This window comes from Plectropomus leopardus, chromosome 9 (assembly GCF_026936395.1).
Source record: "Plectropomus leopardus strain MGB_pleo_1.0 chromosome 9, ASM2693639v1, whole genome shotgun sequence".
NCBI lineage: Eukaryota > Metazoa > Chordata > Actinopteri > Perciformes > Serranidae > Plectropomus > Plectropomus leopardus.
Window position 1 is genome coordinate 7,172,651 of NC_142184.1, and position 23,344 is coordinate 7,195,994.

Genomic DNA, 23,344 nt, shown 5'->3' on the forward strand with positions numbered 1-23,344 from the left:
GGATGAAGAGCTTAATGGCAATTAATGACCAAAACACACAAACAGCATAGACTGAATGAAATAATGGACATAGCCACTGTGTCATCATCCATTGATTTGTGAGGCCTTAAGTTTGGCATTTTGGCAGCCTGCATCATTTTGGACCTAAAAGTGACCAATTTTGGACGAGAGAGTGGAGACAATTCTCGCTGTTAGCTTAGGTGCATTTACAGTGTTTGCTTAACTGTAAAAATGCTAACGTTCATTTTCACTTGCAAAAAACAGGCAAAAAACTAAATGTACTAAAAACTGAATATCAGACTCCCAGGAGGACTGTTTAGTACAACCAAAGACTTTTTTTAGGTGACCAAAACTGTCACGAGCTGAAAACACAGAAAAAAGTAGTGACAACTAGCTTACGGCTAAGCTGCGAGTGCTGCAGGGATAGCATTTAGTTTTAGGCCAGAGGTTAACGTCGCCCTGGTTCCCTCACCGAAAAGCTTATTGGATTTTGGATTATTGCAGAAAATGAGTTCTGAGGCAAACCAAAGTTTATGATGCTTACACGTTTTGCTCAGGATTACGGTTTAAAATTCAGGTATCGTGACGATTCAAACATATACGCAACTACACAGAGGTATGCAGACACACACATGGCATAAAAACATAAATGTGGAGTTAGCCCTCCAGTTAAGATGTGAATAAGATGTAATAAGCATAATGTGTCTCTCACTGGGAGGAGGTCGAGGTTACTCTAATGAGAAACTCTGTATTCATGTGTCAGTTTGTGTGCGAGTCTGTATCCTGCATGCAAAAAAGAAATAACTGCACTGACTCGCTGCATGATGAGGCGGAGGGTCACATGTAGGGCTAACTGAGTGAACATATGTGTTGTGATATACAACCAGGATGACTCACTGACCCGGATTTGGAAAAAATTCACTGCATTATTTAACACACAGAGACCAGCAGTGATTTACTTTCTGTAGTATATGTACCGCATTATGCCTGTTATGTGATTACAGTCTGCACAAGTGAAATGCATCCACCAGCCCCATTCAACTACATGAGTGATGGAGCAGCTTCTAAAATTACTGGCTGCAAATGGATAGTCAAAGCAAAGTAGACCTATAATCTCCCTCTACAATCTCACAGCATGCTGCTACACAGAGCTGCACTCAGTCTGTCTGCTGATTAAACTACTCGAACACTAACCTTCTTTGCACTCCAGGGCAACACGTGACTCCAGGTTGTCCATTTGCATCTGCAAGCGCTTCAGGGTGAGGTCATTTTCACGCGACTTACGCTTGTATGCGATAAGGACTAGGATGACGATGATGAGGAGGAGGCCTCCGCCGGCAGCGATGCTGACGATGGCCGGGAGGGTCAGCAGACTGTCAGACATGATGTGGACCGTGCCAGGAGAGACGTGGAGACCGCCGACCTGGACCTGAAACACAAACACAAACACATATAATTATAATTAATCTTAAATCAGTGAAGTTTAGAGGAATTTAAAGGAATGCTTCACCTTCTAAATGATCTTTTCTATATTTACTGCCCAACATGGGTTATGTTGATTTTGTGAAGAAAACATTGTTTTGTCATTTGAAAAAAAACATGTTTTTTTTCAGTAATTCAACTTAACATGGGGTGAGTTATTGATATAAAAATGATAATTTGTGGGGTGAAGTATTCCTTTAAGATGTCAAATAAATGTAATGAAGTATAAAGTAGAATATTTGCCTCCTTCATGGAAATACTTAAGCACAAGTACCTCAAAATCTTACTTAAGCACAGTACTTAAGTGACATCATTGACTTGCACCACTGAATTATTGTTTAGCAGCTACTTTAGAACACCACAGGCTGGCTGGTAAAATCTATTTCCAGTTTGATTATTGCTGTGTTTTGGGTGTGATTAATTCATTTACTAACAGTCATTTGGGGGGTTAAGTATTCCTTTAAGTTGTTAACTAAATGTGGTAAAGTAAAAAGTATGATATGTGTGTTCCAAGTACCCAAAAATTGTAAATAAATAAAATAATTGAGTAAATGTGATTATTTGTAGCTACATTAGAACACCAAAACGGTTCTTCTGTGTTTAAATTAAAACACAGAGGCAGACAAAGTATGTTTCAACAAAACCTGATAATATTACCGATGCCAAAACATAGGTAAATATTGCCTGTTGAAATTGATACTGAGTGCAAACACATGCGACCACCTGCACGCTGACGTTGAGAGGGAAATAGTCCGGGGCTTGCACTCAATAAGCGAACAGGCAACTAAAAATAATTGCAGTGGATTCTGGCAGAACCTTTTGACAGCTAGAGCACACTCACGCTGGTCTCCCTTTGACCTCTTTCCTTCTGCTGAATGAACAATGACGAGCGCTCGGATAATGGAGTTTAGAGGCCAGCTATTATGAAGACGAAATCACAAATACAGAGACAGACGGAAATAGAGTGGAAGCGGAAGTTGGAAAGATAGACTGATAAACACAAAGAGCTTTTTTCCAGACTGACCATGACTTTGTATTGTCCGGTGAGGTTGGGCGGCTCGCACAGCAGCTGGCTCTCGGACATGGTGACGGAGCAGGGAGTCTCTCCTATCAGCACAGTGTAGTTAAGCTTCACCCCTCCTGCTGCGGGGGGAACCAGGTTTCTGCCCTGTGGGCACGAAGAGATGGACACAGGGGTGCGAAATTAGGAGGAAATCTCAGACATACAAACACATGGCTCATTGAAGATGAAGACAATTAAAAAAAACACAAAGCCAATATGTCTCCTAAACACACTGTAAATTACATCCCTAGGTTTTGGCGCAGCTGCGGCCAAATGTGACTTCATACTGAGATCAAACAAGGTGATATATTACACAGTGGCGGTAAGTGGGGACAGCTGGCAATCAGGATGGAAAGATGAAATTTATTCTTCAATGAATTCGAAGTCTTTCAGTTACAAGACTTCTTACAACCAAAATAATGAGAAAAAAATCTAATAAATTATATATATTAAGCTGATATCTAAAGAAAGCAACCACTGAGCAGGAAGAGGAGACAAGATTTTATTATAGGAAGCATTCTGGTTTATGATTATAGTACATGTAGTATTGACCAATCACGGTTGAGCAGACGGTAACAACCCGTCTGGAGAGGTGAAATGCAATCAGACCTAGGATTTGGTGAAATAGTGAAAATCAAATATCAAGATATTTTTAACCCAAATACCTCGATATGGTAACATAATAATATTGTAGGGTTGATCATTGGTGCGTTAAAAAATATTTACATAATGAGATTTTTCATAATTAATCATCAGTAAAGTGGATATAATGACTAACTGGCAAATAACAGATCAACCTGGTAAATTCATAATATTACATCACCTTATTTTAATGCAGTAATTTGGCATCAGCAGACACTAACGCAAAGAGGCACGGCGGTATGATACGCAAAGAGCGTGTCAGTTTTAGAAGCAGTGGGCCAAAATATGATGTTAACAGAATATTTTGGGACTAAATAACTTGTTAAAAAACAAGATATTTTGCATGTACACAAGTAGCTAGACTTTGGTTCTACAAAGTTGGTTTGTCCTGAAAAACAGCAAAGTAATGTATTTATTTATTTATTTTTATTCAAAAGGGACCGTGTTCAGTTTCAAACATAAATGTCACCATTTGACGCACCATAACAGACACACACGACAAATAATACGAACAACGTTAAATGTTTTGATAAATTTAACCTTTTAAACCCTTGATTTTCACAATCAATTTTAGGTATTATAAACATTTCACCAACATCTTGGTGAAAATTCCCAATTTTCCAGATTTGGAAGGTTTGGGATCTCCAAAAGAATTTAAAATGAGGTTAAATGTATTTGAGCAAAGTTAAGCCGAAACACAGGAGCCAGCGATTGGTCCTGTAGAGTTAAAGAGATTAAAACCAGGAAAAGACGACACTAATCTAGTCTCATATTACGATATCAGTATATTTCCCTGCCCTGCTCGGAGCCCATTGTTTATCAAATGATGACGATTTGGTTTTATAAAAGCTTTTTAAAAAATGCATCTGCATCCATATGCAGTTATCTGTATATGAAGATTAACAAAAGTGAGCAGTGCAATAAAAAGGAGGTCTTGGCCTTGATATCTGTTTGCTACCCCAGATCTTCTGATATATTGGCTGTTGCCTCCAGAGGCTTATCATTTTCAGAGCGATAGCCAATGGATACTAAGATTTGGACTGAACCGGTAAATGTTCTGTAGCTTTAAATGCGATCTGTATGGAGATCTGTACCTTGAGAATGATGGGCGATCCTGGTTTTTGTTCCAGGACTCCGGTGGTGCTGAGGGGCTCAAAGTAAGGGTTTGGATAGTAGAGGAGGTTGGTGTTGTTGTAGACCAGCAGCGCCTGCACGTTGTTGAAGATAAACCCAAACTCGTCGGCGTGCTTCACCGTGTCCAGACCTGGATTGTACTCTGCCATCAGGGAGGGAGCGAAGCAGCTCATACTGGTAGTGTTCAACACTTTACACACCTGGGGAGAACGAGTACAGATAGGAGGAAAAAAACATTGAGATGGGGAAGTGTTGCACTCAAACACATCATGCTACGATAACCTGAGCTAACCTGAAATGAAACAAGAAATGTGATTCAGTCATCCAGGATAAAGCAAGACAGCTCAGCACTGCCAGCGTTTCTTTTTCCCCGGCTCCAAAATAAAAGTCCCCATCTTATCCATTGTAAGCCTTCTGTTTGTTTTAACCTAAAGTGCAATCTTAACTGAAACACATTGGTATCAGCATGGACCCTGCAGGGAGCTCAGCAACCTAATAATTGGCATATAAAATCCTCTTTCTTCTCAGAGAAAGAGGATTTATCGACTGTCATTAAATCCATCTTTATTGGAGAGGAAACCGCCATAAAATCGGAAATAAACTGCCGCCACTGCTCCTCTGAAAAACACTGGAGGACAACAACCACAAAGGATGGAGGCATTGCTCCTCTGTCTCCTCAGGTGGAGGTTGAGCTATGGCTCTTTTATTACTTCTCTCCAGTTTTCCCAGATGAGAGACCTGTCTTCTATCCATCCTCCGCGGCTCAGCTCTAGAGGGAAGGCGAGAGAGGATTGATTGCTGCACAGCACTCTGCTCAGAGAGGTTTTTATCTCCTTTCACTCCCTCCCAGCTCTCTCTCAGGGGAAGAAACTTAATTAGAGGTAAATATCATCAAAGCTGGTGAACGCTAGCGACTACCACGCCTCCTACCTGTTGTCTGCTGCTCGGGAGCGAGCCAGGGAGATCAATGCAAACTCATTCTGTGTAGGCTACATTGATTGTGTTTTGGCCGTGTGGTGCGAGGCGAGCTGCGGGAGAGTGACTTTAGAGGGTGAAGGAGGGACCGTCCTTCTTACTTACTTTGTTACTTTGCTCTTGGGTATAGACCGTAGAGAGTTTTGTGTGTTTTCAACACTGAATCTAAACTTGAAAATAAATTCTAATTTAAGAACTTGGTTATACTGTGTTATAGTGTGTGCATGACTTCAGGCTGGAACTCAGGATTATTCTCATCATCAATTAATCTGTTAATTATTGCTATTATTTTATTTTATTAATCACTCTAATAATTGTTTGGCCTAATAAATGCCAGAGGACATTGAATAGCACTGTTAAAATTTACTAACACCCAAAGATATTCACTTTACTTTGAGTGCATCTACACACTAATATTCCACTATTATTCCAAATATGACAATTTGATTTTTGTCTTGTCTACATTTTTGTTTGTTTGGATATTTTGAATGCGGGATATGATATTATTCAGGCAATTGTTTGGCCTATAAAATGCCAGAAAACACGTCTTAAAATTTCAGCCAAATATGACGCTTCCATAGTCTTGGTTTGTCTAACCAACAGTCCCAAAGATATTCAGTTTATAATGGGTACGTTTTAGGGGTGGGCGAAAATTTGATACAGCATAGTATTGCGATATTCGATACCGATTTGCCAAGTTTAAATTTTTCCTTATTACTTAAATCATTATAAGTAGAAAAATAAATTAAAGGTTTGGTAGCCTTTTAGAATAATAAAACCAATAGACGTCTGAGTCCACTAGATACATTTTGCAGCAAAAAAAGACTGAAGTGTGATAAACTGACCGTACAACTTTATCTTATTAGATAGCACTAATAATACAGAAAAACGGTGATAAATATCAACAAATTGCAATAAGTGTTTTTTGCAATATTCAGCATATTGCAAAACATTTCAAATCACAATAATACTGTAGTGTGTCATGATAATATCTTATCATGGGGCCTCTAACGATTACCCTATGTCTACATGCTCACTAATATTACCGTATTATTCTGAATATGACAATCTCAGAATATGATGTGGATCTGACTGACAGACTGTAGCAACAACTCGCAGAGTTCCTGTCACTCAAAGTGGACCCACAAATGTATACAGACATTAAATATGTATAACTTTCAGCCTTTATAAAATGTAAATGGTTGCATTAAAATATACATAAATAATAAAAATCCCCCCCTGTACAGTTGTCATGAATGATTAAATTAGCTATTGACAATGGGAATACTAGTGGAATATTTGTTTTGATTGGCTATGTAAAAAGCTTATTAAGAATATTGTCTTTTTGAGAATAAGGGCAAAACCAGATGATTTTGGGCATGTATATGTTGATATATAACAAAGAAAAACAACAGATCCTCAAATTTTGAGAAGCTCAAACAAGAAGATGTTTGTTATGGTTTATATGGTATGGTAAAGGCTTTTTGTGAAACCTGGGCTTATGGGTGAAAGAAACACGAATCCAACCTTCCAGCTGTCACAGAAACATACAGAAACACATCTCTACAAGCCTGCTGCTTCACTTTAAGGCCTGAATGCATCGTAGTAGCTTTCCCTGCTCTCGTGGCACTTTTCTTTAGAATTCCCACTTTACAAGCTACAGTAGCAGCGTATGACAAGAGCCAGAAGATAAGCCCTTTTAAAAATAGATAGCACAGGCAGATAGGACTCGTGACATACTTTCAACAAGTTTAGTGAATGCATGGGTGTCACTTCACTGCGAGCCAGAAGTATATAATAGAATCTGAACAACTAAAACCAAATATATATATATGAAAGACACATATCAAACCAGCTAACCCTAAAAAATTGTGTGTTGATATTGTTATTTGCAGTATAACTGTGACTGCTTTGAAGAAAAGATGAATTATTGTGCTATATATGACATTAAGGAGTATATGATATAAATTCCTTATGCCCGCAGTATCACTGTATAGGAATTAAAAGGTTTAACGGATAACAGAGTTCAAGTTAAGTTTGATACATGCTGCTTTCTTACTGTTGGCATGGTGACATGTTACATAGACAGGCCCAGATGCTCCGGCTCCATCCTCGTGACTGTCACGTTGGAACGGCGAGGCATTTGCAAGTCAACTACAGCTCTGACTACCATCTGCTCTGCCGGAGACGGATACTGTGGGCTTTTTTTTTTTTCTTTCTTACACTGTCCTCACTTTCTCTTCCCCTTCTCTCTCTCCATTTTACTTAAATAAATCCTTTCCTTCGCTGAGTCCTGTCAGGATAGAAAACTGCCGCTATCATGTGGGATGTTTTTTTTATTCATTTTTTTTAAAGGCTGTGTGAGTGTGACGTGTGTAAATCCAGAGCGATGAGCCAGTAAATAGTGACGGGTAAATGGGGCATTGTGGGATTTGATAAAGAAAATGGGGTGTTTGGGTTCCTCTGTAAATGTGGGGCGATAAATGACTGTTTTTCAGAACATCACAACACCTCTGAATGACTTCTGCCTTTCAATAGATGGATTGTAAATACTTTTTTATGAATGTATAGTCCATTCTGCATACCAGTGATACTCAGCTTACGGCCTGCCAGCCAAATCTGGCATCCGATAGGGTGCCGGGTGGCCCCTCCACCATTTTCCAATTCACAATAAAAATAAAATGATTCATACTGGGAATAGTTTTTGTATTTTTAACATACACAAGGTGCCAGAGTGCATAAAACAGCATCAAAATGGAGCTTATTTATCAAAAAAAGTGCCAGCTGAGGATCCCCCACACCCCCTGACATAAGTTCTCGCTGAGCCCCTGTTGTCCGAAAATCCCAGTAAGGTTTTTAAATCCTAGAAACATCCTGAAATCCTAGAAACTTCCTAAAATTGAAGAAACATCCTATTATATCAAAAATGTCCAAACATCCTACAAATGTCTTAAAATCCTAGAAATAGCCTTAAATCCTCCAAATGTCCTAAAATTCTCAAAACGTGCTAAAATCCTAGAAATACCCTAAAATTCTAGAAATGTCCTAAAATCCTCAAAATGTCTTAGAATCCTAGAACTGTGTATGCGGCTGCTTTAAGTGACCTGCTGTCATTTTGTAAAAGTGCCCCCAAAGCAAAGCCAGCTGGGTACCCCTGCTGTATACCCTACAAAAGGATTTATAAGGATTACTGGATTTCCAAATACTCTTCTGAATCACAAGATTATTTTTTACTCCAGTCATGCCTTTACACTGCTCCGACTCCAGACAACATGCGTTTTCCCTGTCTTTCTCAATAAAACCAAAGTTCTCTACATATATAAATACACTGATATTGCCAAAAACAAGTATATGGCAGAACATCCATCCCCTCAGGCCATGTGGAGGAGATGCTACACATTGTTCAGCATTGATAAAATGAATTGAGGTCAACAGATAGAGAAAATAATTGAAATCTTGGCCTCATCTGTCTTCTTTCTCGAGTGCTGGACAGAGCTCGGGTGTTTTAAGGCAGCAACAATCCAGCCCCTCTGGCTGAATACATTACCATGATCTACTGTGCTGCTACAGCCCACTCAACCATTCAAAGGTCTCTGGCCAGGGTTGCAGTGAGAGAGACCGAGGGAGAGAGCGAGCAAGAGAGGAATAAGGGATAAGATGGACTGGTGGTGGAGATGTGCGTAGGAGAAATGTGAGGAGCCAAAGAGTCAAAGGTCATCTGGAGGCTAACATTCGATAGCTAGTCACTGGCTGCTCCGCTCTTCCTGTACTTTGTTACTCCTACACTGTCTATTTTCCTGCCTGCCTGCCGTTACAACCAACCGTTGACGCCAACATTAATTCTAACTCCGGCTCCGATCTGCCCATTAAAGATCTGCGTGGTATTTAAGCGAGTGCAAAGCCAGAGCCGGTACTTTAATTTCCTAAGATGTGTGCCACTTGTGTGAGGGCGTGACTAATTTCAAACACCATCTGTAAGCTCTGCGTCATGCTTTAACAGGTGGCTTTTCTCCTTTTAAAGTTGACATTGAAGATACACAACACACACGAAGTGTCGAGGAGGAAACAGATGATTATCAGGAATTCTATTATGCTGTTGTAGAATATAGGCTAGCTGAAAACTATGTCTACGTCTCACACAACTCCTCCAGTATAATCCAAGTCTTATTTATCCAGTCGCATGCACAGTGCTCATGTATTCTTGCAAAAACATTATGATTTAAAGCACGCCAGTCATGCATGGCTGAGCAGTGTGCCTGGGCATGCATGCGTTTGAACTCTGCTCAAGCAAAAACTCATACACGTTTGTGCTCAGGCACACTCAGGGCGCGCGACGCGTAGGCGGAATTGTTTTTATATTGGATTGTTTTTTTTGTTTTTTTAGAGAAAATGCATGTTTTTGGACAACTTCACTTCAAAAAATTATTATGCTACTAAACTGCTTTCTTGGTTATGTTCTTTTAGCAATGTAATTACTGCTTGGATTACCTTTGGGGACGATGTTTCTTTCTTTCATTCATGCACTGTGCAGGCTTCGTGGGAAGGTGGTTAGGGAGGATGCTGAGTGTACAAAGTGCAGGACTTTGGCACTAGAGCTTTGGGTTCATGTCCAGACTCTTATCTCAAGCACTTTAGTCAGGGAGAGATCCTGCTTTTGGTTAAATAGCAGCAATTGCATACAGCACCCATGCATACAGCTTACGATGCAAAATCATTGTGAACATGTAAATTGTTCTGAGTGTCCATTATTACTGCCTTTAGTAATAGTCGGCGTCTCTGGTGCTCAGTGGATCAGACAATCAGCCTAACTGGCCGAGGCGTGATGGGAGTCTGGCACACCCATGCTCAACACTTTCTATGATCAGCAGCAGCTGCAAATGCACCCGATGTGCCGGGCCCGACACTCAGTCCAGGCGTCTTAAGTGAGGCAAATACGGCAGATGAAATCTTCCTGGGACAGGGAAATGTTCCGGAGCCGGAAAATAACCCTTTTAGCTTTAATCAAGATTATGATAAATGTTTCAATTGTGAATCCTGTGACAGATACAGAGCATTTCACAAAGAAAATTGTCTTTTTTTCTCTCCTCTCCTGCTTTCTTTGTGAATCTGCGCAGGTGACATGAGCGAGGGAGAGAAGAGAGGCAATTTAGAGGGAGACAGGTGATCATTTGAAGACTGGCAGACAGACAGCGGCTCTTATTGCTATAGGCTGCTCTGCTGTTTGCCTTCCTCCAGTGACAAAAGGGGAAAGGGGTAGACGGGGAAGAGGTGGGATGAAGGATGGGTAATTGTAACCTTAGCATTTAATAGAAATTCATTCTCGGTGGCTGTGGGGCCAATCAAGGCAGTGACACCGGCTTCTCTTTGCGAGGCGCTAGGTGGGGAGTTGGAAGAGACGACGCAGAGTGGAGATGAACAACTTGCTTTCAAAGCCTCGGAAACTGACAAATCAGACAGCACAGCACCCACACATATGAGTCAAATCCCATTTCACCAGGTCTCCAGGAGTCTCTCACTCATCTAATGTTTTTTTTCCTTCACCTCTCTAAACATAAAACAGCACAGATCTGTCTTTTACTTGTAATTACTGCCGTTTCATAACTCACAAAGGTCTTTTAGGGAAACTGTGTCCTTACAAAACGTAGCACAAAAAGCCCACGGCAGAGTTATGATTTTTAGTAAAGGAGCATTCACTAAGCAAGTCAGACACTTAAGGCCAATTTTAGAATGCTAATGTCGGGGACGGGAGGTCGGGCTTGCAGAGGGGGAAAGGCACGTTGGGACAAATCTGTGTAGGACTCTACAAGTGAGATGTGACATTAAGGTCATTTTTGTGCATGTATCTATGTTTACTAACCTGTCCTGATATCCTCTGAATGAAGATTAAGAGAAGAATGTGTTAAGTCTCCTGCAGACTGTGAGATTTTTGCAGTCATATATGTTAAGTGCAGCTACACTGTATGAAATGGATCTTAATAAACATCAAATTTGATGTATGCAGACTGTACGATGACAACGCCTACTGAATTGCAGGCTACAACCTACATCCATTGACGTCAAGACACATGAACAAAACACTGTTGTGTGCGTCATCCATCTATAATGCTGTAGTGGCAAAAGCATCATGTAAAGAAAGAAACCGAGCCCTCGCTATAGCAGCATTTGTCTCAAAACTGTGAGAAGAGGAGTAGGAGGAGAATAAAGACGCGGTCGTGGCTGGGGAAAAGAGGCTAACTTGGCATGTCAATTTTGCAATGAGAGCTCAAAGTACGTATTAGCATCTACTAGCATTTAGCATTCAGCAGCGTCACACTGATCATTGCGTCATTTCATGCTGCATTTCTGTCGGTTGGTTAGTAGACGTAGGTTGTAACAGCAGTAACAGTGAGATTCTTATCCCAAATTTCTGACACTAAGTTTGAACGAATGACCGTGACAACTGCCGTCCTTGAAACTCTCACTGTGGGATGCAGGACCAGCATGTTAGAGCCACAACCAAAGATATCACCACATTTATGTCACGATGGTCATCTTTCATCAGGGACAGTCCGAAATGACACAGTGTACACCGGGCTTAAGACCAGTTACAGTCTCTGCCAACTTGTGTGTTCTGTGCGACAGTAAACATGTATTTAGAGTATGACTTAGTGTGTGAATGCATTGGGTCATTTGTCAAGTACTCTGAAGTATCTTTGCAAACTAGAGGCCTTATCATTGATTAGAGTACTGGTGCACAGTTGGAGGTCAGGATCTCAACATGGGGTCATTAGATAAATATAAGAGGTCAGACTTCAAACTGCAGGGGAGCCAGGGAAAGCTTGGCTCCTCTTAATAAGACACGAGCTCCCCTGAAAACATAGTTTGAAAGTGAAATTTGGAGGGTTTCTAAAATGCTGAAGAAAATTCAGTTTTGTTTAACATTTCAAGAGAGAAATAGGCAATGCAGTAACAAAATCTTGACTCATATTTGATCAATGCTGCCTAGTTTGAAAGTCTGACTGTAGTTTACAAGCAGTGACTGAAGTGATTGACGGCTTCGTTAGAGACTCCTCGGCTCTGTTTTGCTTCACATGCTGTTAGGTCATTAGAAGCCTACAAGGCAGTAGAGTTAGCAGACAAATACACATTTTCTTTATAAAGTAACTGTTAACCATGTAACACCACACTGTACAGCGAGTGGGTCATTACGGCAAAATAAACCTCGACAGAGTGATGCAGGTCCCAAACGCAAAAAAAAAGTTATTACAACTAAATCATAGTGTATTATGAACATTAATTAAATGTTCATATACTGTTTAAAGAGGGCTTAAGTGTTGAAAAGTATTCAAATAAAAATAATGGATAATACTTACCTGCTGAAAACATGACAGGTTTGGGAACTATTGTGTTTGTTTTTGTGCTGTTTTAGTACAGTGGAAAAGTGGAAAAAGTGCTCTTTGGTTAGACTTTTCTCCACTCCTGTACTCAGTGGAGTAAACTCTAACCAAAGAGCACTTTTTTTTCTCCTCCTCTCTGCAGCTCCTCTCATTCTCCTCCTCACCTTTAGTCCATCCGTCTGCCCTCACAACCTTTCCCCAGACCACGGAGAGGAAATCCCATCCTCTTAATTAAACAAGGAGCCCCAGGACAGGGGCTCAAATGCAATTTGTAACGATTTCCCACAGCCAGGACTTTGATTATACAAGGGCTCTTTATGCTGACCAAAGACTTCTGACCGCAGTTAATCTTCTATTGAAACCCATTAGGAGTCTCCTCGCCCCCGATCACGCACACCTCCAACTTTCCCCCCGATGACCCACCCACACCGCTCTCCTCAAACTCTCCTTCAGTCAGCGCCAAGTGTTGTTCAGGATGATTTGTATGTGACAATATAACACAACAGAGCTTAGCAGGATGTGGAGCTGAGATTTAGCCGGAAGAAAATTTAGGGTAAACTCTTAATTAAATACTGCATGCGACCACTCTCACTGCCAGCTGCATTATTCAGACGCTCGTTGGAGTGCTTGAGACAACTGGGTTCAAGCGGAAGTTAGGGAAGCGTAGAAAGCTGGAGGGGCTGTTAGAAGAGATAGTACTCTTCTCTTTTTTTTTTTTTACCCAAGCTAAACATCACTTAGCTTGCTTGTATAGCAGTATTTGGTGAGTCAAGCAGGACCTCGTTAGCGTGTATTTTGCAGCATGTGTAGGTAGTGTGTGTATTCAGGGAGTATATGCAGTACGATTAGGACAGTGTAGTGTAGAGATACTCAACTTGCTTTGCTTAGGGGCCACTTTTGCAAAATGACAGGAGGCCAGAGGGCAGTCGCAGCAGCCCTATACATGTTTCTAGGATTTTTTGGACGTTTTTAGTATCTAAGGAATCCTAGAAACATCTGAGGATCTTAGAAACACCCTAAAATCCTCAGATGTTTCTATGATTTTTTGGACACTTCTATGATTTAGGACATTTCTAAGATTTTAGGATGTTTTGAGGATTTTAGAGCATGTCCAAGAATTTAGGATGTTTCAATGATTTTAGGGCATTTCTTATATTTTAGAAAATTTCTAGGATTTGTGAACATTTTAGGATTTTAGGACATTCTAAGGACTTTAGGACATTTCTAGGATCTGAACACATTACTAGGATTTTAGGATGTTTCCAGATTTTAGAACTTTACCGGGATTTTCAGAAAGTAGAGGCCTAGCTTGGACCTCTGTCAGGGGATTTCTGTTCTTATGCACTCTGGCACCTAATATATACTAAAAGTACAAAAACAATTCCCAGTATGAATCACCATATTTTTTTAAAGATTTGGCCCATGAGCCATAAGTTGAGTATCACTGGTGTAGTGGTACTTACGTTGACAGACTCTCGGCCGGCGTATTTGACTCGGATCCTGGGCTCCTGAACCACGTCCAGATTGGTCCCTGTCACCATCAGGGGGGTGTGACCACTGAAGGAAAAAACCACAAGTATACCCAATTTTGTTTTTTATTTTCCATGATTTTTTTTTTATAAGTGAAGGTTCAGGCAGCAAGACAAATTCCAATTCCATTTTTCAGTTGCTGATAATAGACCCAATTTATTCCATAGATTAAAAAAAAACATGTTTGTCTAATGACATCTCATTTTTCTGTCTTAAAAATTCAAGAGGAAAAAAGAGAGATTGAAAGACAGTAAAAGAAAATGAAAAAATAAAGTCAGATGAAAAACAGAAAAGTAATTCAAAGGCAGTTCAAGACTAAACTTTCTAACCCTAAAGTACCTCGTCAGAATATTCACCATCAGTCGAAAATGAGCGCATCAAACCATCTTTCATCCTCAGTTTCTTTTAAGAGATAATAGCCTTTGGAGTGGGGGATGATTAGAGATGCTTTTTAGACGACTTCGCCGGCTACAATCAACTGGTGCAGATTTGTGTTTGAAATACCAAAGGCAGCTCAAGCATGTACGGATACAGTCAGTGGTGGTCCTGGGCTTCATAACACAGCCGCACATACAAAGCATGCAAACAAAGCAGTAGAGGAAACTGCTGGATGTGCAGCGCTCCCTGCAGCTGTTTGGGTTGTTGGTGATGTTTGTTGTTTTTTGATGTTGTGCTCGTCAATGTAGCGTGCAGAATGAAGATGATAGCGGCAAAGAGTTGTTGCAATAATAGCTGTCAGATGGGTCTGTGGCATTAGTGCTGCAGGTTCACTATAATATTGTTTGAGTTACTGTAGATGGCCCTCCTGCTGTCTATAGGCTCATTAAATTAAATACTTGGCTACTCACACACTGACTGCTCTTGCTCTCTCTTAAAGGAAGAATTTTGGATTTTTTCAAAGTAGGGTTGTATGGGGTACGTGTCGATAGTCAGCGTTTCACTTACTGCAGATTGCGGTCAGTTCGCCCCCAGTTTGGAAAAGCCAGCAGAAGCTACACGATGTGATGCTGTGAAGGGGTCTGCATCAAAACATATCTTAGCTACCTAAAAAAATCTGTTCAAGTGTTAACTAAATTTGGAAAGATGATCAATATGACGCCCTTCCTCATCTCTGCCTCCCTCCATTTCCCCTCTCCTCTCCCTCTGTTCCCTCTGACACTTGTGCTGCAGTGTCCCCTTCGCTCCGTCTCTAAGCCCGAGCCATCTGCTGTAGACTCACACCTCTGATAGCACATTGTTCTACTAAGCCGCTATTTCATCTTCATCCCTCCCTTCCTTTTAATTAGTAGTGTATGGTGTATGTGTATCTATCTGCTGGAGACGTTCAACAGATGGATCAACATCGAGTTCGATAGGAGAATCTCAGCCTCAGCAGTAACTATCCGCTCCAATCTGTGAGCTGTGGCAGTTCTATCAGATCCGGAGTAATTGGAAGAGAAGCGAACAGTAATTGAAAGTGCAATATTGACTTGTGTCTGCTTATTGCCACTGGCCTGGTTTGGCTGACTCTAAAGCTCCGGATGAGGGGGAAGGAAATCCTCACTCTGGGGTGAGAGAGGCTAAAGGTTCAATGGTGAGGATGTGGAAAAACTTGAATCTTGCGTGAACATGTCTGTGGAGTGTTTAAGTGTTATGGCTTTACCTTGCAATGCTCCAGTCTGGTTCAATGCGCTGCACGGTGGGGTCTTCAATGTAGTCGAAGGTGAGGCTCTCCCTGATTTGGGCATGGTCCACGCTCACACTGATCTGCACCGGGCCGACCCCAGACAGGGAGGGGGCAGAGTAGCACACTATCTCCGTCATGGTCCGTCTACGAGGGAAGCGCAACAGGAATTATTTAAAGGTCCAGTGTTTAGGATTTAGGGGGATACATATAGACAAAAACAGAATATAATATAATAGGTTAAGTATGTTTCCTTTTTTGTATAACCAGGTAAGAATATACATTGCTGTTGTTGTTGAGATTTTTATTATACAGTATTATTTAGTGTTTTAAACCGTTTTAATCAACTTGGTCTGTTTGTTTTGGGCAGGAAGAGACCTTTGTCATCTGGATTGAACAATGAGCACTAAAGAAATTCTATCTGGGAGAAGTTTCAGCTTGTTGCAATCTGTAGTCCTCGCTGCTAGAGACCACTAAATCCCTCTAAACTGTTACACACTGCTCCTTAAACTCTGTATAAAATACAGACATCCGTATGGAAAGCTACATAAGTGCAGAAAGCACCTGCATGTTTTGCAAAGTCATATCAAAGATACACTTTATGCATGATTTATTCATTTATGAACATATGGCTTCAGTTTAGATGAGAAAAAACACCTCCTACTAGAACAGAATACATTATGCGTTTTGCACTTCCAGTCTTGTTCTGTAATTATGGGAGTTAGCAACAGCAACAAACAACTAAACCTGTCATGGTAAAAATAAATTGGAGCTTTAATGACTGCATGGAAGACATTGCAAAACAAACTCCTAAACATGGAGAAAAAACTCAATTTTTCAGACTTTTCTAACCTCCACCACTCTGATATGTGCTTCTGTGCTTTCCCCTCCCTCTCCACGGCTCCATGTTCTACCTTCCCACCCCCTGAATTTGTCCCAGTTCATTAGCAGAGGGGAGCTTGTAGTCGAACGGCCACCCCTCCATCCTCGTCTCTCTCCCATGCCAGGAACACAGTGGAGAAACACAAACCAGTAATTAGCCCCATATCTCATTAAAGCTGGCTTGACTCCTCAACCTTACAACATTACAGTCAGACTACTGTGGAAGGGCTTAAAATAGATGCCTACAGGAGAGGAAAGTAGAAGGAGGACGTGTGAGAAGAGAGGGAACGAGGGACGGGTGGAGGGAGATGGAAGAAACAGTGAGAGACAAGAGAGTAGGAAAAAAAAAACAGTGGAGTGAGACCAGATGAACAAATTGATGAATGTGAGGGAGGGGGTGGATGAAAAAGATCCATAGGAGCAGCAGGTTTTCTGGAAGCTATTATTATAGGGGTTTAATGCAGTAGGTCATCAAAACCTTATTAAGATTTACACAAGTTTCTGAGTGAGGGAGAGAGAGGCTTTCCCCTCGGGGATTTCTCTGTAATATCAAGGGAGAAAAATACAAGAAAGCTGTGAAATATAGCAGCTCTATAATGGGAATAATACACATCATCTTGGGAACAGGCTCTTTTTTTTCTGTTTTTCATTTGCTCACAGAACGCCATATAGCTAACAATTTATGACAGTGATGTATGTAGCAGCTCAAAAAAGTTCGAGAAACTGAGTCAAAGTCAAAATTGCAATACTATCTGTATAATCTATATATATTTGAGGCATAGATGCATGAAATATTTTGATTTGAAAAATTAAATACGAAATAATATTCAAAGAGGAACTATTTCACTCATATTCCAGTGGGAATATAATCCAAAATTAGGCAGAAATTACCAACATTAGCGACCAAGTTTATATGTTTTACTGATGTTAGCATGTACAGCTTCATTTAGCAGTATAGGATACGCCATGCCTGGAGCAGATAAATACACAATATAAACCATATTTATACAGAAACGTCATTCAGTAGCCAGTAAAATAAAATAAATTGTTTTCCTACATACGTTTTAACCTTATTATTTGAAACTTTGGCCATCCCCTCTGAAAAAAAACAGCTTAACCACCTCAAACTGATCAAGCTGTTTTTTTTCAGCAGGGATGTTTAATGTTAAAATCCTTCATTTTAACACTAAAGGCTTTAAAGACACAAAAAGAGAAAAGCATTATAGGTATAATAATATAAAGAAAGCAATAATATATAAAGACCTACTGGGAAACATTGAAAGCATGACAGAAAACAAAGACAGATGGACTACAAAATGTTCCTGTTGCTTTCCACTTCTCTGTTTTTACACTCTCTTTATCACTTTATGTAGGTGACAACTTAACATTCACAATGAGTGGATTAGTTTCACTTCATAATATCCGCATTATACTGCAATGATGAAACTGTAAACTGTGAAATTCTAATTCATGTCTTTCATTTGCACCTTACTGAATACCTTTCCACCTCATCCTAATGGGCAAGTACAATAAAAGGCCTTTCTGCGTGAATAGACTGTGTTAAACAAAAGCCTGATTATGCCGGCCGCTTTGGCAAATTAAACTTTATGAGTGACTAATAGCACTTTTATGGCATAAATGTGAGCAAGAGGGAAGCCTCACCCAAAGAACTCGCACGTCTGGTTTCCAAACTGAACGTTGACACTACTGCCGGCGCCGAGGTTATCTCCCATTATGGTCACTTTGGTGCCCCCAGACTCTGGACCTCTGTTTGGGGACAGACCTGTGACTGTGGGAGTCTACAAGACAGAGAGATGCAGAGAAAGAGGGGTTAAGAGAGCAAATAAAAGGAAGAGGGAAAGAACTTAAAGAGGAGGGACCAAAAGGCAGCATTAAAAGATGGATATTTTCTGGAGTAAAAAGGGCAGCATCTCTGCGGTGCCTCTTGAAACCTTCACGTATTATCATAGATCCCCGGCAAATTACAGTTATTCATATTGCCAGGCCGATGGCAGTGGAGTGCAGTGCTGGTGGGAGAAAAGAGGATAAAACCAGGAGCTCTTAGAGTCCCTGAGAGATCCTTCTCCTCGTTTGTGTGTGTGTGTGTGTGTTGGGTTGTGTCTGAGTGAAGCTTTTTAAAGACAGTCTGAAAATAACTAGTGTTTACAGCTGCAGGCAGCTCGCCCGCCGTCACACAGACAGATGGAGAAATATTCGAGCAGACAGCTCATCATAGTGAAACACACATGCAGTATACGCACAGTTGAGCGCACGCGTGCACAGACATAAAAGGACAATTTAAAAAAACAACTAAATGCACACTGTCATTTACGCTGCCCCTTTGCCAAGTGTCCGAGTATTGCTGGCTGAAAAGGGCGGTTATATAGAGAGGGTTTCTTGTCGGGAAAATTGAAGAACGTTCCTGTGATGGTTTCTTGCAGTACAAGGGAATTGCAAGTGGTGCCAATTCTAGCTCTCTGCAATGTATTCTTCAAGGAATTCCACTGCTTCCCAGAGTAGCAGCTGTAACACTGGTGAGAGAAAAAAGTAGCCGTGCATTTACATTTTACAGAGCCAAGAGCATCAAACTGTCAGCTATGTGTGACTTCCAGGATGCAGGCTAAAGCAGGTACCCTGAAAACAACAGTGGTAATTACTGGCTGCTGTTAATTGTTAAGGGAGTGCTAATTGTGAAGGTGTGAGCGAGCGCAAATGGAAAAGTAGATTATCTGTTAGCTGCAGGCTGAGCAGACAGCAAATGACAGAGACGGGGAAGTGGTGTGCACGAACGTGTGAGAATGGGGAGCAGATAATGTTTACCTGCCGAGCGCAGAGCTGCTTTCCATTTTAGCAAGCTGATTGTTCATTTGTCTTTCTTATGACCCTGTCCGCTATCCAATCACATTTGGACGAGCGATTGCCTACGGAATTGACCCAAAACACTGCAAGAGCTCCAAGAAATCTTAGAATATATTATTCTGCTCCCCATCAATTGAGCATTTTTTCACTTAATGGAAAAAAAACCAAAACACTGATTTGCAATCTCTTCAGTATATGAGGCGATATTAATTTAACTTCATGAGCCCATCTCAATAAAGGCAAACAGCATCTACATCCAGAGATCTGCAGAGTTAATGAATGAAAAACCCTGCGCTGTTTATGGAAGAATAACAAAATAACAAGTAAGCATACACAGTGCTGCTTAATTACACTCCTGGTAAGCATAGCAACTCGCACATCGTTATTTGCCCGTGGCGCACTAACAATTACTTTGCAAGAAAAGGACAAATCACTTTTAATTGAACTAACTGTATGTTTTGTATCACTTTAATGCGGGTCTTGTCTGGTATTGAGTACAGCACAATTTATAATGTACTTTATGGCTCAATCCCATTTTTTATCTTTACGATTTCCCCTCATTTTTAAGTGCCGCTACGCCCCCTTGGAACAAAGTTACAAAGGGTAGTGATCCTATGAAATAGGACAAATGGTGTGATCCATTTGCATTGGGAGGTCGGAATAGATAACCGCAGAATGAGTCCTAAAATGAGTGAGCATTTCAGCACTCGATGGGTTTTTGATTAGATGCCTGAAAGCAAGTCTGTGGTTAACACTAGTTTAAGAGACTTTTGCATGTTGTTCTTCGACATAAAATACATCAGTAAATACCCAACTTTGAACTTTGAGCTCTTATGTGTCTTAGAAAAAGCGGTTACTCACACTACAGGACGTTGTCACACTGAGCCATGCTGAACAGGACTTAACAGTCTCGATGTGGTGATCACGCTGCGTCATGCAACTGTAGTGCAGTTTGTATATAGCCTAATTTTAGCTTTTTAATTCTGGCGATTGCATTCAGCTTTGAAAAATCCTAAAAGCCTTGTTTATTTGTGATTAATTCAAAATGTATAAGTATAATAAACGTTTGTACCACAGTTTAGCGGCAATAATCCAAAATCCAATGGAAAAATCCCATAGGCTTTTTGATAAGGGGACCTGGGTGATGCTTATTTGCTCATGGTCCTACAGAAAAACATAATTTCTGCAGCACTCTACTTCCAAGTTTTCAGTTGGAAATTTAAACTTGAACACCCCCTGAAATTAGGTTTCAAATTCAGAAAGTCGGAGAAACCTTACCAGCTGTTTATTAGCACTTTTGTGTTATCTGTGTTGTGTAACAGCGGTACACACAGTCCTTTCCAACTTCTATCTGTGGACATGTTGGTACAGTGTTTGTATTTGCAAAATAATAATAATGTGTTGCTAACAACTGGTTTAGCGAAAAGTGGCAGAGGCTTCCTTGAAAGGACAGGTAGTACCAAGGAAGCATCTTTAACTTTGAGAAGCACTGAGTTTCGTGTGTGCCTCTGAAATACCTACGTTTGGAGGCAATGTAGCCCTAAAACTTGGACATACCCGTCTACCCCATCAAGAATTGGGATACCCCAAGACTACCCATAGAGCCTTTATAACAAGATACAGAGAAAAAGGGTGTATTTGCAGTCATACCACAAAGGAGTAGTGTTGCGAGGAGCGAGCCCTGAGTTCTGGTCTGCACTCTCCAACGCACAGCTGGACTGGACCAGGTCGGCTGTCCGCATGAGCTGCGTCCATCACACATACAATCCTGCAAAAGATACAAAGTAATTCATTAAGATCACCGTTCACAACAAAAATGAAAAGCAAAAGAGATGAACAGAAGAAGACTCAATTTTTCTTAAAAATAACTTTAAGTGTAGAAGTTGTCTATATGTTTGAATGCTTGAGCGAAGTTGGGAGAAAGTAATCAAAACACTTCTCTGCTTGATATCGATTTATCTCTCACTCTAAATGCAATTTTCTTTTGTTGTCTCACTCATTTCATTACGGGGCACATCCAGACATCGACCGGGACCCCCTCGATGACAGTCTTTAAATGAGACCGCTGCTCCTCCTCCCTTGGCACTCCAACACACCCAACCCAAGCGAAGTAAATTTCCCTCCAACAACCACCGCCCCCCCCACAGCGCCGGTGCTGTGCCAGCTCGGCACATCTAATGTAAATCACACAGCGGGATCAATACAGCTTTATGGTACCATGTGATCAGGTGTTGCCCAAACGCTGCAGGTGACTAAATCAAATGACATAATAAAATGAGGACGTCTATTGATCAGCTTTGCCAGGGAGTAGTAAAGTACAAGAAGCGATCAGAGTGTGGAAAGAGATAGAATATGTGGTGAGGCAGATGGCAGGGGCAGAGGCAGCGCAGACGTATTTTTTCTTCCAGCGCTGATCGTCTGAATTACAACAAATGGCTTTCAGAGCTTTGTTGGATGAAGTATGTGGAAGAGAGTGGCTAAAGGAGGATTTACTCACTGACAGAACTGATATTTTTCTTCACACAAGGCCTCAGAGAAATAGAGACTTGCTTGCTTTCCGCATCTGAAGGCGTACTACACTGGTCCTTTGTGAAGCGACTTATTTAGGGGGATATGTTTGCCTTTTTTAAAGTGAAAATTCAATTGTGTATTCTCAGTCTCCATCAAGAGGCCCACGCTTTCCGTTAAACCTGAGGGTTGCTTTTAAACTGAATTCTTACTAATGAGGACTCAATTTGGCCACAACGGAAATGCTGCAGCCCTCAGAAAAAATATACTTTCTGACTGCTGAAAAACACAAAAGTTGAGACTTTTCTTCAATGCAGGAGTGGCTTTCACACACGCCTCTGAAGTAGCAACATAAAAGACACATAAATATGTATGTTTCTTTTTCTTTTTTTATCCAATCCAATCCAGTCCACCCTGGTGACTGAATTAAGCCTCAAACAAACAATTGCGGTCAAATAGGGACATGCTTATAATGAACCTGCAGCTAATATGACCCCGAATGGCTCTTTGAATAAAAATCCAGCTCAGAACATCATCACAAAGACTCCAACTCTTTCAAAGTTGGACTAAAGGGGTCAGAGGTTAGTTTTTTAATTTCGCTCAGTCTTTTTTTTTACATGCCATATATAAATGAATTCCCTAGCTTGTCCCCAATTGGATTAAAGTGCTGTCAGATCAGTGCACTGCTGACAAATTGTACCCTACAGCCAAGTGGCACATAGTGAATTTTAATTACAACTGCCCAGTAAAGAGCAGAGAACCACAGGCATACTGTATGTCACCAACGCTATTCATCAGCGGCCCTTATATGTTTCACATACAATCAAAAGTTGAAAAAAATTGTGATTTAATGACCAAAATAACCGGTATGTGGAAAGAAATAGTGCAGGTACGTGTGTGTGTGTGCGACATATGTATACCATGAGACTGTGAGTATGTGAGTTACAGCGGTGGTGCAGTGCTGAGCTGTTCTCTTACTGAGGGCAGAAGTAGGCCAAAGAAAGAATTAGGGTTAAAGGCTCCTCTGAGAGCCATGACTGTGATAGCTTGTGTGAGTGTCTGTGTACATAAGTGTGGGTGTATATGTGTGTCAGCTGTGCCTCAGTGCATTGCTATACTGTACATTTACAACTTTACATTTTCTCAAACTGATCCCAAGTCAGTGGAGGGAGGAGAATTTCACACTAAGTGAAATTAACGAGGCTGATTATTTCTGAGCATTTGACATTC

The 23,344-nt window shown here is 40.8% G+C and overlaps 1 protein-coding gene across 2 annotated transcripts in view; it reads right to left on the reverse strand.

Moving 5' to 3' along the window:
- Positions 1-23,344, reverse strand: part of plxna2 (plexin A2) — a 281,745-nt gene that overhangs the window by 49,118 nt on the left and 209,283 nt on the right. For both annotated transcript variants that reach the window (XM_088081848.1, XM_088081847.1), the window contains exons 14-20: positions 21,257-21,374; positions 18,410-18,546; positions 15,845-16,012; positions 14,136-14,229; positions 4,282-4,521; positions 2,507-2,650; positions 1,195-1,429 (exon numbers count right to left, since the gene is read on the reverse strand). In XM_088081848.1, coding sequence (XP_087937974.1) covers positions 1,195-1,429; positions 2,507-2,650; positions 4,282-4,521; positions 14,136-14,229; positions 15,845-16,012; positions 18,410-18,546; positions 21,257-21,374 — 1,136 coding nt within the window. The remainder of the gene's footprint in view (positions 1-1,194; positions 1,430-2,506; positions 2,651-4,281; positions 4,522-14,135; positions 14,230-15,844; positions 16,013-18,409; positions 18,547-21,256; positions 21,375-23,344) is intronic.